General features: G+C 34.5%; 1 protein-coding gene across 1 annotated transcript in view; it reads right to left on the bottom strand.

Annotated features, from left to right (window-relative positions):
- Window positions 1-14,356, bottom strand: part of ATR (ATR checkpoint kinase) — a 121,935-nt gene that overhangs the window by 14,719 nt on the left and 92,860 nt on the right. Inside the window, 8 exon segments of the mRNA XM_020970917.2 lie at window positions 3,370-3,521; window positions 5,463-5,616; window positions 5,712-5,868; window positions 6,628-6,778; window positions 9,761-9,904; window positions 11,475-11,678; window positions 13,171-13,305; window positions 14,060-14,292. Coding sequence (XP_020826576.1) covers window positions 3,370-3,521; window positions 5,463-5,616; window positions 5,712-5,868; window positions 6,628-6,778; window positions 9,761-9,904; window positions 11,475-11,678; window positions 13,171-13,305; window positions 14,060-14,292 — 1,330 coding nt within the window.

Below are 14,356 nucleotides of genomic sequence, written 5' to 3'. Positions count from 1 at the left end.
TTCTTGCTACCACTGGTAGATCATTTGCGTTTGGGAGTTTTTAGATGAAGTAGGCTAAGCTGACTGAATGTCTGAACTAAGTAGGGCACCAACAGGCTGCCTAAGGAGAGTGAACTAGCCCAGGTTAGAAACAGAGCAGGTCAAAGCTACCATGATGACCAGGTCCATGAGTGGCTATCACACTTTCAGCTTGGAAGAGAGAGGGCCCGGTCTAACTAAAACAAAATGAAATAAAACAAAAATCTAATAGACATGAATAATACAATTATCTGAATAGACTACTTAAAATATATTATAAACTGCTGGTGATTATTATGTGGAAATCATAAAGAATATATGTGTGTATGAATACATATATATATGTATATATGTATATGTATACATATATATATATATATCTCAATATATTTTTATATATAGAGATATATATATATATCTAAATAGTTACCTGTATATATTTATTTGTATTTCAGGGTTATATGGCTCTTTTCTCAAAACTGGCCACATGCAAGAACACAAAGAATTCATATATAAAAGCAGAAATGCAGCAAAATTACACATCCTCTATAGATCACAACATAATAAAAATTACAATCAATAAGAAAAATATGAAGGATTCAGACTTGCTGAATGGGTCAAAGAAAAAAATCACAGAAATTATATATAAGATAAATGATTAAGTTAAGGAGTAATCATGAAGAATAGCCTGGAGTGTGAGGTCAGACAAAGAAGATAAACTGATGGCTATAGGGAGATGGACAGAATGTGCCTTAAGGGTAGGGACCATTCAATTTTGTCTTTATTGCCATCCCTAATATAGAAAGCCAAAGTCCAGCAACAGTAGGTGCTAAGTATTTACAGAATTAAATATAACCTGCCCCCTCTCATTTTAGAGATGTGGGAACTAAGCCACAAAGAGGTTAAGTTACTTGCTTAGGTCACATACTGAACTCATGGCAGATTGCAGACTGAAACCCATGCCTCTTTGCTTCCAGTCTCAGGTTTTTCTATCATATCATTTTGATCAATTTCCCTAAATCCCGATGCAAAAAACTGTATGTCTTAATTTAGAACACTTGAATTCTTGTAACTATTAAGTCAACAGCCTCTCCATTTATGTAGTTTACAGGCAAACTTCAATGAACAATTTTTATTCTATTCTAAAAAACTGATTTCAAACACACTGCATTTCTATAACAGGGGCCGATAATATTAGCATATAATCAGGAAAGCCTGAAGAAACTAAACAAATCTGACCCTCTCCTTGAAAGTGGTCAAAACACTGGCCCTGAAAGATATGCTACAGCCAAAACAGTTTTACTTGCTAGCTAGTACCTGACTTTCCTCTTTCCTCCCTAATAACACTGTTCACCATCCTTAAATACACTTCCCAATTCCTCTTCATCTACGCAAATCCCATTTCCCTGTGAAACCTTTTCCTTAAGGATATAAGGATTATGTGCACTGGATCCAGGGGCTATGGCAGTTGGAAGAATTATATGGTGGTTAGCACTAAGATTTTTCGATGTGGCTGCTTGAAATTCTTAACCAAATTTCAGATTGTGAATGATATGTATGATTATCATGACCACAAATCAAAAATTTGAAATCCATTATAAGATGACAATTAAAGGACAAGAGAAACAAAGAACAAAAGAAAAAGTAAAGACAGAGAATAGAAAAAGGTAACTAATAGGGTATTAATGCATTACAAATTATTACTAATATTAATAATTTGGAAATATTTGGGCAAATGGCAGATTCCATCATCTTCAGGAAAAATTCCTCCCTAGTAATCAGAAGTTCTTTCTTAATTCTTTCAGAGAATATTATTTTTCTTCATACTCTACACCCAACTGACAAGTTACTAATATATCAAAGTACATTCTTTAAAACCAAATTAAACTAAGTTCATAACTGCTTGATACTTAATAGCACCACAGGGTGCTATTATCATTTGAAATAATATACTTAAGTATACTTACATTTAAAAACCCATACTAATCTTTGTCATGACACATGATAGACAATTGACTATTTTCTAATGGAAAACTCTGAACATAAAAAATAAGTAAGATTTTTTAAAACATTCAACTGAAAAGTCATATTGAAGCATAATAATGGAAAGAAAACTGAAGTTCCTTCTGTGATGGCGAAGAGTTGGGAACTAAAGGAGTGCTTACTGCCTAGGAAATTACTGAACAATTATAGCCTATGAATATAATGGAATACTACTGTGTTGTAAGGAATAATGAAAGGGACAGTTTCAGAGAAACCTGGGAACACTTGTACGAACTGACCCAAAGAGAAACAAGCAGAATCAGGAGAACAATTTGTATGTTATTGTATACAACATTATAAAGACACACTCTGAAAGATTTAAGAACTCTGATCAATGCAATGATCAATCATGATTTCAGAGGACTCAAGATGAACATTACTTCCTGACAGAAGTGGTAGACTCAGGGTACAGATTAAAACATATAATTTCTTGACATGGCCAATGAAGGAATTTGTTTGGCTTGACAATGCATATTTGATACAAGGGTTTTGTTTTTCTTTTCTTTTCAATGATGGCTGATGAATTGGAGGGAGAAGAAATACTTTTGGTAACTGAAAAAAATTGTTTCTTTGAAAAAAGAAAAGCAGCCCTTTTTAGAAAGTTTTCTTCTATTACGCAAATAATGACAATGTCTTGAAGAATGCTTAACAGGCACCTAATAAATATGGGATGATTTGATCATCAGAAAAAAAAGGGATATTTTGTTTGACAGATCCTGAACACATGATGAGTTTTTTCCACATTATATTTCCAACAACACCACATTATATTTCCAACAACACAACAGTGTATCCAGAGTTCATTTTGAAGTTGAGGAAAATAATGCCTAGAGAATATATATCTTATTTCAGATCTGAGTTTTATAGTTAATATAACTTAACTTTATGTATAATTTGTCAGTTATGAATTAATTTAGGTCTTCTGTAAGGAAAGTTACATGAAAAGTTACTCTTAAAATTCCCAAATTTGGAGGTCTTAAATGATGGAAAATTTAATAATCAGGTTTCTCTTTTTTTCCTGGATTCTGTTTGTAGTTGCCAATGCCATGCAATACCTAGTTTATTTTCAGGATGGCAAAAGCTTTGAAATTTCTGTTAAAGTAGTAATTTCAGCAACCCTAACCCTTTTTTGCTTACAACAGAGATGCAAAAAGCTGCAAATGCTACTGAATATACTAGTTATATGTATATACATTCTGCACAAGGCCACAAAAAAAGGATTCTCTCTTCCAACAGAGACTAATTTACACTGACCTAGAGGGAAGAGCTGCTTAAATTCATTCTTTACTAGTGTAAGCTATTTGTTACCTCATTAAAGGTTCTCTTTGGTCACGCATCAGTCTCATTGTTACTTCACATGCTCTTCGAAAAAGACCTTCTGTTCCCATTGGACCCATTCCATTAACCATGTTATGAGTGAGGCGAAATGGAACAATCTCTGGAACTTCAAAAGTTTCTCCCTTAACAAGCATAATTTAAAAAGAGACATAGACTCAGGATTGTGCCATATGCATAGAATTTATCATCTGCTTTATTTAAATGGAACAGTAAAAACGTGATGTCGAAATGATTTATGCTAACAATTTAGGAGTTAACAGACCAAAAAGACCCCTTCATAAAATGTAACCATTGGAAGTCAATTTTGTCAATATTTGTTGTTGCTGTTCAGTCATTTTCAGTCATGTCTGACTCTTCATAACCCCATTTTGGTTCTGCAATGGTTTGCCATTTCTTTCTCCAGCTCATTTTACAGATGAGGAAACTGAGGCAAACAGGGTTAAGTGACTTGACCAGGATCACATATCTACTAAGTGTCTAAGGCCAGATCTGAACTCAGGAAGATAAGTCTTCCTGACTCCAGAACTAGCATTCTATCCACTGTGCCATCTAGCTGGCCCTTTCTAAGTATAGTGGAAACCTATCATAATGCTACCCAAAGGACCCCTTTTATACAACTGTTTTAGAACCAGGAATGGCTTCAGAAGTACTTTTGATATTTGCAAGTAACTTGCTTGAATCTAAAATACTTCAAGTTATATCCAATTCAATTTTATAGTAAATGTTACTACATAAAAAACTCCCATGTATACAAATTCCCCCTCCCCCCACAAAAAAGAATTTTAACTTTCTAACTGGAGGAACTGATGATCTAACCAGTTATATTCTCTGTCTTATAGAGCTCCAGGTGAACATCCCCTACCCACCCCACAAAAGCAGAAGAGAAATCAGCAATCATTAAGTCCAACCCATACCTGATCAAGAACCTTCTACAATAAATCTAGCAAAGGGTCACCTAGATCAGAGGTGTCAAATAGGCAGCCTACCCCACCACCCTCTTGAGTGCAACATAAACTAGACTAAAATGTAATTGGGAAAAATATTTAACAAAACAAATGAATTAATAAAAAAAGAACCATATAAACATGTGGTTTTCTAAGTAAATGTGACCCACAAGGATCCTTATGTATGATTTAATGACCACTGTTTCTATTTGACTTTGACACCATTGGTCTAGACTTTGCATCTTGGGAGGAGCAACCTTTCGTGAGGACTATACCTCTTAAGGTAACCCATTCTACTTCTGAAAAGCCATGTGAGAAAGTTTTTCCAATACTAAGCCTTATAATTTTTTTATTTGCAATTTCCACCTCTTGTAATTAGTTCTGCCATCTGCAGCTAAATCAAACAAATCAAATTTCTCTACCAAGTGACAGACTTCAAATAATTGAAGATAGCTCTCATGCCTGCCCCAAGTTTGTCTTCAGGGTATAGCTCCCCTATCTCCTTCAACTGGTCCTCACAGAGCCTGATCTGAAGAGCCTCCCTAAACTGCCTTTTGCTCTGAGATTCTCATCTTCTTTTTCCATTCTTTCCTCCCTTGATTTTCTGTTTCCTTTTCTCTTGTTAAGGCAACCTATTACCAACTAACAACAGGTCTACTACCATTCTTGGTTCCTTGGTAGTTGAAGGAAGTAGTCTCCGGTACCAAGGAGCAATTGGCTAAGAAAGACAGCATGTTGTAGTGGAAAGAGACTCCTATCTCAGCTCTGATACTAACTTTGTGACCCTTAAATCTTCTAAGCCTCCATTTCCTGATCTGTCAAATAGGCATAATACTGACTCTTCTGATCACACAGGTTTGTTATGGGGAAGCACTGTAAACCTTAAGGTGCTATAATGATTGTGAACTCAGTTAGCTTTCCCATCTTCAGTACTAAGGGAGCTTTGGACTTCTCCTACCCCAAATACTATCCATTAAGAGAGGTATGAACTCTATGATAGTCAAGAACTTCCCTGTCAATACCTGTACTTATGTCTGCTACTGATGACTAGACTAGAATTAGCAAGGCTTGATTACAGAGGAAAACTTTAAAGTGACTAAAGTAAGTCCTATCATTTACCTTATTAAACAGACAGTTGAAATCCACATGTATACATTCACCAGTCAAAGAATCAAAAAGAATGTTTTCACCATGACGGTCTCCAAGACCCAGTATGTAACCAACCATAGACATTACTGCTGTGGAGCGGCAATAGGCTGATCGGCTACTGTACCTGGATGGAACAAAACACAACAAATATGGCTGTTGTCTACTCCATTAATGGAGCTATGAATGTAAGCATCTGGCTAAAACAAGTAATTGACCCACCATGAAGTTGGATCAGGGAATGTTCTCAGAAACCACTCGTGGAAAACTGAAGGGTGCCGCGGCAGCAAAAATTCTCGGAATACTTTCAATTTTTCAGACAAAGCGGCTGTCTTGGGCAACATGCACTGGCGAAGCTCCTTTCCTGTCATGTACACTCCTACAGGGCACAAATTTTGATCAGCTGTGTTAACCAAATTTGAAAAGGAATAGAATTTTCTAATTAAAATATGAAATAAAAAATGTTTTATATCAATGCTATCTGAAAACAACTGAGAGATGAACATCAGTGAAATATAAGAGTAAAAGGAAAAGATTTCAGTTATAATCAAGGCAAAAAAAAAAATCAACACAACTAAAAAAAATACAAGATTATATCTTCATTTCTTAATAGTCCAAGTCTGATTCCTGAACTATGAAACTCAGTATCACGTGAAAAAGGAATAGCAACCTCTTGTGGTTATCAACATGTGATCAAAATTAGGGAACCCATTTTGCTGTAGGATTACTTGGAACAATCCATTCTAGTTCAGGGATAGCTCTATATGTCCAAAAGATGGGCCCCTGGGCAAATCCCAGAGGAAACTGCATCATTTGCAGGATGGAAACAATTTTGTAATTTTCTAAATTCAAAGTTGTTCTGACCAATAACTGAAAGACCAAGTGTAACTCCAATGTGGAATGGGTCCCTATGAAACACTCTAACTTGAGGCAGCCCTAAAGCTTCTGAAATAGTATCAGGATACAGACCATGCTACATAGACATATTCTATAATTCAATATAAGTCCCACTAAGTTTACTTCAGGATTTAAGACATGCAGAACAACCCAGTACAAGCAAAAAAAAATGTGCTGCAATGTGTTAGTTGAAGTTATATACCTATATTATAAATTAGGAGCAAAGAATGCCTTTCAGTACCTTTTTCTTTATACAGTTTAGTCAGAATAATTCTCAAGCCGGCAGTGTTGTTAACCCATTCAATGATGCCACACTCGTCATTTAGGGGAATAACTGCATATGTTCGGATGTGAAGCTCTCTTCTACGAGACTCTGCATCTTTCCTCAAGCACTATTTTTTTTTCAAAATGGCAAAGAAACAATATGAAAACAGAATATAAAGCTAAAAATGTCAAGATGTTTCAATATATGCAACTGTTAGTCTTTCCATAATAAGAAGAGTATAGGTTAGCTAACAATCCCTTCAAAATGGTAGGGAAGAAAATTATGCTTCTTTAACTATGAAAAATTATGACTACTTTATTTCTTAGTGTTACAGATATTAACACAGATATGATACAGAAATGTTTAATTTTTTTTTTTCCGGTGAGCCAATCAGGGTTAAGTGACTTGCCCAGGGTCACACAGCTAGTAAGTGTCAAGTGGCAGAAATGTTTAATTCAGGAATGAAAACTGCCATCTAATTCTTGTGAGTATAAAAGTAACCAAAAAACGGAAGGGGAAGAAATCCATGACACCAATAGCTGACTATGTTCTTGTCTACTTCTACCACTTAAATATTCTAGCTTCACATAAAAGCATCTTCCAACAGACTCGAAACCTGTAGAAGTCTTATCTACTTCATTCTTATAACATTCCTAAGAGAGTGGAAGCAATAGTTTACCCTCCAATTTTAGAATCACAAGTAAGCACGAGATGATAAGTACAGCCTCCTCACACGCCGTCTGCTCAATTTCAAAGAGCTGTTCAGCGGTTTATTTTTCAGGTTAAACAAAAAACACTACTTCTCACACTCGCCAGGTGAAGCAGTTACTGGCGAAATGAATGATGGTGCCTTGAGACTTCATTAGCCCATCAATTACTCTAAAGGTATATTTAAATATATGGTATGTTTACTATACCAAGATTTCACATAGAAGGTGTATTTAGATATGACCTTGAACTTCTTTTAATTACTGAAATATCAGAAGAACCTTGACAGAAGGCAATTTGGCTTGTAAGACAGTCTTATGGTATGGGTTCATGAGATAAGATTATAACAAAACATCAGTTTTATAAATAGAGCACTTTAATATACCTCTAAGATTATTTATATTTCCTAATGCTGATAAAGGCAAAGTCCAGAAGAGAAGCTGGCACAAATTTAACTGGAGGCCAGGAAAAGACTCAGAGATTTCAAGTACCTAAAACACATGAATAACTGCTGAAAAGATCTGTAACGAAGGTACTTGCCATTCTGCTAAAGAAAAAGTAACCTTGGAAGAAGCAGTAGGTTGGTAGAGACTTGTGGTAAAGGAAAGGACTGGCTTCTGGAGCGGGCCACAGAACTGGTTGGGCCTCAATGCTGACAAATGGATGACAATTATGAGTGCTGAACAATCTTACAAAAAGCCAGCTCAATGCCACGCTTCTGAGAAGGAATTCATTGAATGTGCCCATGAACTGGTATGGCCCAAGCCAAGAAAGAATGCAAATTGGAATACGAGGATTTCATTGAATGTTTACATAGGTGGAAAATGATGAAATGCTTGAGAACAGTCATGAAGCAGAAGGAGAAGCTAATGAAAGAAGGTAAGTATATTCCCCCCACCGCACCACTCAGGCAAGGAAGAGCCAAGGCCAGTGGGGACATTGGGTGACTTCGCTCTTTATGATGGCTATCTCCTGGAAATGTATATTTCTTTTTTTTTTTTTTTTGGCTAGGCAATGGGGTTAAGTGACTTGCCCAGGGTCACACAGCTAGTAAGTGTTATGTGTCTGAGGTCACATTTGAACTCAGGTCCTTCTCAATCCAGGGCCGCTGCCATATTCACTGCACCACCTAGCTGCCCCGAAATGTATATTTCTTAAAACAGACATCTCCGTCCAAAGATTAAAAATTAGAGTACAGATGCCATCCTGCTTTCCCCTGCCCCCAGTTCTCTGTGTACTTTGTCATTAGGACAACTACACCAGGTAAGTTAGTGGCAGTGGTTCAGCCTCCAACATATGATCTATGATTCTACCTGTATCTAAAAATAAGCATTTTGGAAAGTAAACATTTATCAATGTTAAAAAAAAAAGTAAGCTCTTTTGAAATACTGGCTTTAAAAAACATTGGTTTTTATTTTTCTGTCATTTTTTATTTAGCCAGATATAAACACAATTGGCTGAATTATTTTGTCAGTCTCATGATACTATGATTTTGGGCCTATTAATTTTAGTTTATTTGAAACAAGTTCAGTGAACTATGGGAGAAAACATGAAGCTCACAGAAAACAAGTAAAAAAAAAGACATTTCATAGCAAAGCTCTGGAAATATTTGCCCAAGGAAATAAATGGTATTTAGGGCTTAGAAATGCCTGCATTTACAGAAACCTAATCAACCCTCATGTCATCTATGGGGCAGCTAGATGGTGCAGTGGATAGAGTGCCAGGCCAGGAGTCAGGAAGGCCTGTGTTCAAACGCATCCTCACTCACTTAGCTATGTGACCTGGGCAAGTCACTTAACTCTGTTTGCTTCAATTTTTTCATCTCTAATATGAACTAGAGCAGGAAATGGCAAACCACTCCAGTATCTCTCCCAAGAAAACCCCAAATGAGGTCAAAGAGTTGGACGCAACTGGAAGAACTGAACAACATGTTGTATCTATGAGGGAGAAATTAACAAACCTTTTCCTTTATTTTGAGTTGAAGAAAACAAAAGAAAGGTTAAATGCCATTAACCAGTGGGTTTATATTTTATAAAGAAGCCGAAAGGGAAACAAGGAGAGATATAACTTCCTCTTTGATATTTTTGTATATGTATCTAACATGTTTTTTTGAATCATGTACACGTAGTTTTTCAAATCAAATAACCAATACATTGAAAATTCTATTAAAATTTGGTTTTCTTTTTTTGCAATATGGCTAATATAGAAATGTTTTATATGATTTCACATGTATAAGTGATATCACATTACTTGCCTTCTCAATGGGTGAGGAGGGCCTGGAGGTAGAGAGAAAATTTGGAATTAAAAAAAAGTTAAGTGAAAAATTTTATACACATACACATTTTTTTGGGGAAAAAATCTGGTATACAAATGCTGAAATAAAAGCAAATTATTTCCAAACCTTATTAATCAGGGAATTAAACTCCATAAGTCTACAGTCTTTTCTTAGGTCATCTTTTGGCTTACACATCATGATATAGAATTTTCCATCTGATCCTTTTAAAGAGATCTTTTTTGGTTTCTGAAGTGATGGAAGAATTTCTACCTGAAAGATAACCATTTGAGCATGAATTTAGATCGAAATTTGACAGTAAAAATGTAACATATTGAGTACTAGAGTATCAGTCATAACTACACAATTAAAATAATGAAATAACTGACACATTTTATAAATTTGCTATTTTACCACTTTTGTTCAAGGCTTAATGGTTTCCCAGTGATGTAGCTCACATTTCTTTAGAGCAATAAGGCTTACAAAGGGCTTTTCTTTCAACAATTCTGTGAGGTATGAATTCTAAGATTTGAAGTCAGGCCTTCTGAGGCCAGTCCTTTTTCCACCACATGACCTTATATCCCAAGGACTGGAAGCAGCAGTATTTGAATCAACGGAAAAACTACAAGGTGTTACACGTGACAACGAGATACACTTTTTGATAAAGGTACCAGAGTATGTATATATGTCTAAATTGAGTCATCACACGTGACAACGAGATACACTTTTTGATAAAGGTACCAGAGTATGTATATATGTCTAAATTGAGTCATCACACAGTTACCTAAGGAGGCTGTAAGATTATCTGCCATTATTACGCGACCATTGCACAAAATGTTTTGTGAACTCTTCTTTTGGAATTGCCCTATAGGAACACTATTTTGAATGACTGCAATAATAACAAAAAAGAGCCAAAGTCATTTTCTGAGGCAAGTATGATGAATGAAGTGAATACTCAAGCCAAGTAAAATCAGGCATGGTTAAAAATTAGACATAAATAAATAAGCTTGATTTTCTTCTGTGGCTTATCAATTGGCTATGAAGGTAATTCCAAAAGTATTTTAAGCAAAGGCAGAGTAAGGTTTTGGCCTCTAAAGGTGACTATGTTGAAGGAGAACAGTCATTTAGATATATTAACATATTTGTTTAATAAAATAATATTTTAATATCACAGGGTGTGGTATACTAGAAACAGTGCTGGAGGGAAAACAGCAGCTACCTGGCGTCTCCTTCAGCCCTTGAACTTACTAGATGTGTGAAGAGGTTAGTTCTCTGAGCCTAAGTTCCTTTATTTGTAAAATGAACATAAAAATGCTTATAGGATCTATCCCAAGGGCTGTATGACAGCAGCTGAGGGAGTTGCTGATACAATGTGAGTGAGGAGCACCATAAACATCACCTATCATCATCAGTAATTTTTCGAAATAAGACTTGCCTAGCTTTGTTCTTCCTCCCCTTCTGCCATTTCCTACCATCTACCATCTTTTGTTTTTTTCCTCACTCATATTTTCTCCTTCAGGACAACAAGGACTGTTAGTAAAAAATTGTAATAATCATATGAAAAACATACTAGGTTTCATTTTATTAGAATTTTATGATCTGGGCACATTGGAATTTAGAGGAAATAATTTCTTAAACTCAAAAATTTTATTAAGGTTAAAGTTCACTTACCTGAAAAAATGATCAAGTCCTAGAGTTTTTAACAACATTGAATATTTCACAGGGAATGCATTATTTCAACTGCAGTTATGGCATTTTCAAAAAAAACATTCATGCAGTGATGAAGAAAAGCAACAAAAACATGTGGAAATGAATGATAGAGTCATTTAATGCTCAATCTTACCATATCATCAAAGCCTGAAATATAGGCCCAATGCCCAGGAAATGGGTCATGGTTAACATGAGTGCCAGGAGTTGATGGAAGAGTTGGTATCATTACAGATTGTAAGGGAATTAATATTTCACTAAATGTTGGTTCTTCTACCAGTTTTTTAAGGGTTTTGAAATGAACATTCATGCTTAAAGTAGAACTACTACCTCCATCAACCTAGAAAATAAAGACAGATAATACATTTTTCATCACATAGCTCTCAAATGCTTTTTAAACAAAGATCCTAACCATGCTTTGCCACCATAGCTCCTAAGTTATTTTTCCCCAACAATAAAGCCTTCAATTCAAGTCAGTAAGCATTTATTAAGTGCCTATTACTTGTGAAATACTGTGGTAAGCATACAAATATAATGATGATAATATAATATCATAATTAAAATATTCTATTTAAGCTCAAAGTTCTATCAAGGACTTTAAAAAACTGATCACAAAGATCCCAATGATATAGATAGGCTTTAGATATTAGTGTTTCAATATGAAGATGAAAAAAGCTGTAGCACCAAGTGATTAACATGCTATATATAATATTAAACAAATTAACTGGGCAAGAATTACCCTCCCTTTTGACCAAGAAAAAGAATCGGGGAAAAAAGCAGCTTTTAAAAAATCCTATAGCAAAGCAACAACAAACTCGAGGGAACTACTCGGGCATCTTCAATGTCAGTACTATGCTCTAACTATCTTCTTTTACTCAATGTTCAAGGTGAAAGAATAAATGCCAAATAACTTAAAAGTGAACTTTAGAAAAGCAACCCATTATTAAGTTTGAACATGCCAGTATTGATAGTAATGGAAAAGTACAATTGCTCAAAAGCCAAAAATAAATGTTACCATCAATCTTTTGACTGATGAACTTACTAACACTACTAACCTATTAACACAGCTACTGGTAAGGAACAAATTAAGAATGAATGGATTCTACCTCATTTGATTCAATACTTATAATGCAGTGGTTTAAAAGTATACAACAGAACAAGGAAAAAAAAAACCAAGGGACCTCAGAACCTCCTAAGTTCTACCTTTAACCCCTGAATAACTGAGTTATTGGACTGTCTTTGCATAAATAACCTGTGCCACTGCTATCTGAGTTGCTACCAAAATACCATATGTGTCACATATCACAAACCTGCATACCAGTCAGATGACAATAAATACTTGATGAATGAAGCAACATTTACAAAAATTTTTTCCTACTACAAAAAAAGCCCAGTTTTTCTTTTGGTTGTTATTATATTATATATTATAGTTATACTATATATTATGATGTATTATATATAATATATATTATATAATATATTATATGTTATAATTCTATAGCTACCCTTATTATTACATATAGGTTAATGTTCTTAAACATATTAAAGGTTTTAAAATGAAAAGATGAGACAGAAGTAGGAGAGACAAACTTTAAAAAATTAAAAATATTTTGTAAATAAATATTTAAATGAGTTTTCAAAAATTCCATACTCAACACTGGTCCTGATAATAAAAGTTCATTGAACAATAAAATAATGCTGAGCTAATTTAGGAGAAGTATGAAGTAAAGTAGCTATTATGAGAGATAAAACAATTTAAATCATGATACCAAAAATTCTCTGCAAAAATTACCCTGTGGTTAGTCTGTAAACAATAAGACTTTTTACTGTACCGATCTATTGCACAATTCTAGAAGTTTATCTGTTAGGCGAGTTGCATCACCGATGAACTTTCCTAAAGATTTCTTCATTTGAATAGCTTTATTTAAAATTTCCTTGCATCTGTTTACACGCATGGGATAAGAGGACTGCAAGAAAAAATATATTATCAAATTCAATTTACATATTTACTTCTGAAATAAAACTATTTCTGAAACTTTTAAGTATAAGATAAATCAAGTACAAAGGAAATGATGAATTTTCACTAATAATTCACAACTGAGTCATACACAAATATGAGTTATGAAGCTCACATTTCAGATGACATATATAATAAAAAGCCTAAAAAAATATATTATCATTTACCATAGTGTCAAATTATTTGACTGTAGACAAAAACTGTGGCTATTACCTTGACCTTATTAATATGCTAATTATCTTAATTTCCATGGAAATTGTCTATAAAGCACTAAAATTTTAAGCTATGGTGTTTTAAAAAAAACCCCACACATGTTCACTTTCATTTTTTTAGTGGGTGAGAAAGGTCTAGATTTGTGATTTCATTGGCATAGCAAATTCCAAGTGTCAAAAGTTCCTTTGGTACTGCAGATCAACAATTCATGTGTAATTTACAGTCTTAGAGAGCTGCAGGGGCACAGAGATTAAATGACTAGTATTAAAGGACAGAGGTAGGCCTTGACTCCAAGTTTTCCTGAATGCAAAACTAGCTCTCTAGCTGTCTTGCCATGTTGCCTCTTTTTAGTTTTACAATACTCCAAAAGAGGAAAAGAACCTGGGAATTTTCTTTTATCTACAGATATGTATTAAACAACTGAAATGATACAACTACTTGTAATTTTTTTAAAATTTTATAAAAAGAAATTATTATAGTTATTAAATTACCTTGGACACAGCAGTCATCATCCACATTGCTTGCTGAGGATAGGTTAGAAACACTTTGACAATAATTTCCATCAAAACAACAAAGACCTCATCATGAGAATGACAGATTCGAGAGATCAACTGCGAAAAAGCTGTTAGAAACTGGTAAGGTGCCAAATGATTTGTGTGCTCTGTGATCACCTTGTTTATTTTGGCTAAATCATTTCTCATTTGTAAACGATCAGAACGATCAGCTAGAAGAAATACGACAGCAAATCAGCCTTACAGAAGTATAGATTTAAAAATATATATTTATTT

This window comes from Phascolarctos cinereus, unplaced genomic scaffold, assembly GCF_003287225.1.
Source record: "Phascolarctos cinereus isolate Bilbo 61053 unplaced genomic scaffold, phaCin_HiC Scaffold_7;HRSCAF=346, whole genome shotgun sequence".
Taxonomy (NCBI): domain Eukaryota; kingdom Metazoa; phylum Chordata; class Mammalia; order Diprotodontia; family Phascolarctidae; genus Phascolarctos; species Phascolarctos cinereus.
This window is presented reverse-complemented; position numbering and strand designations above follow the sequence as displayed.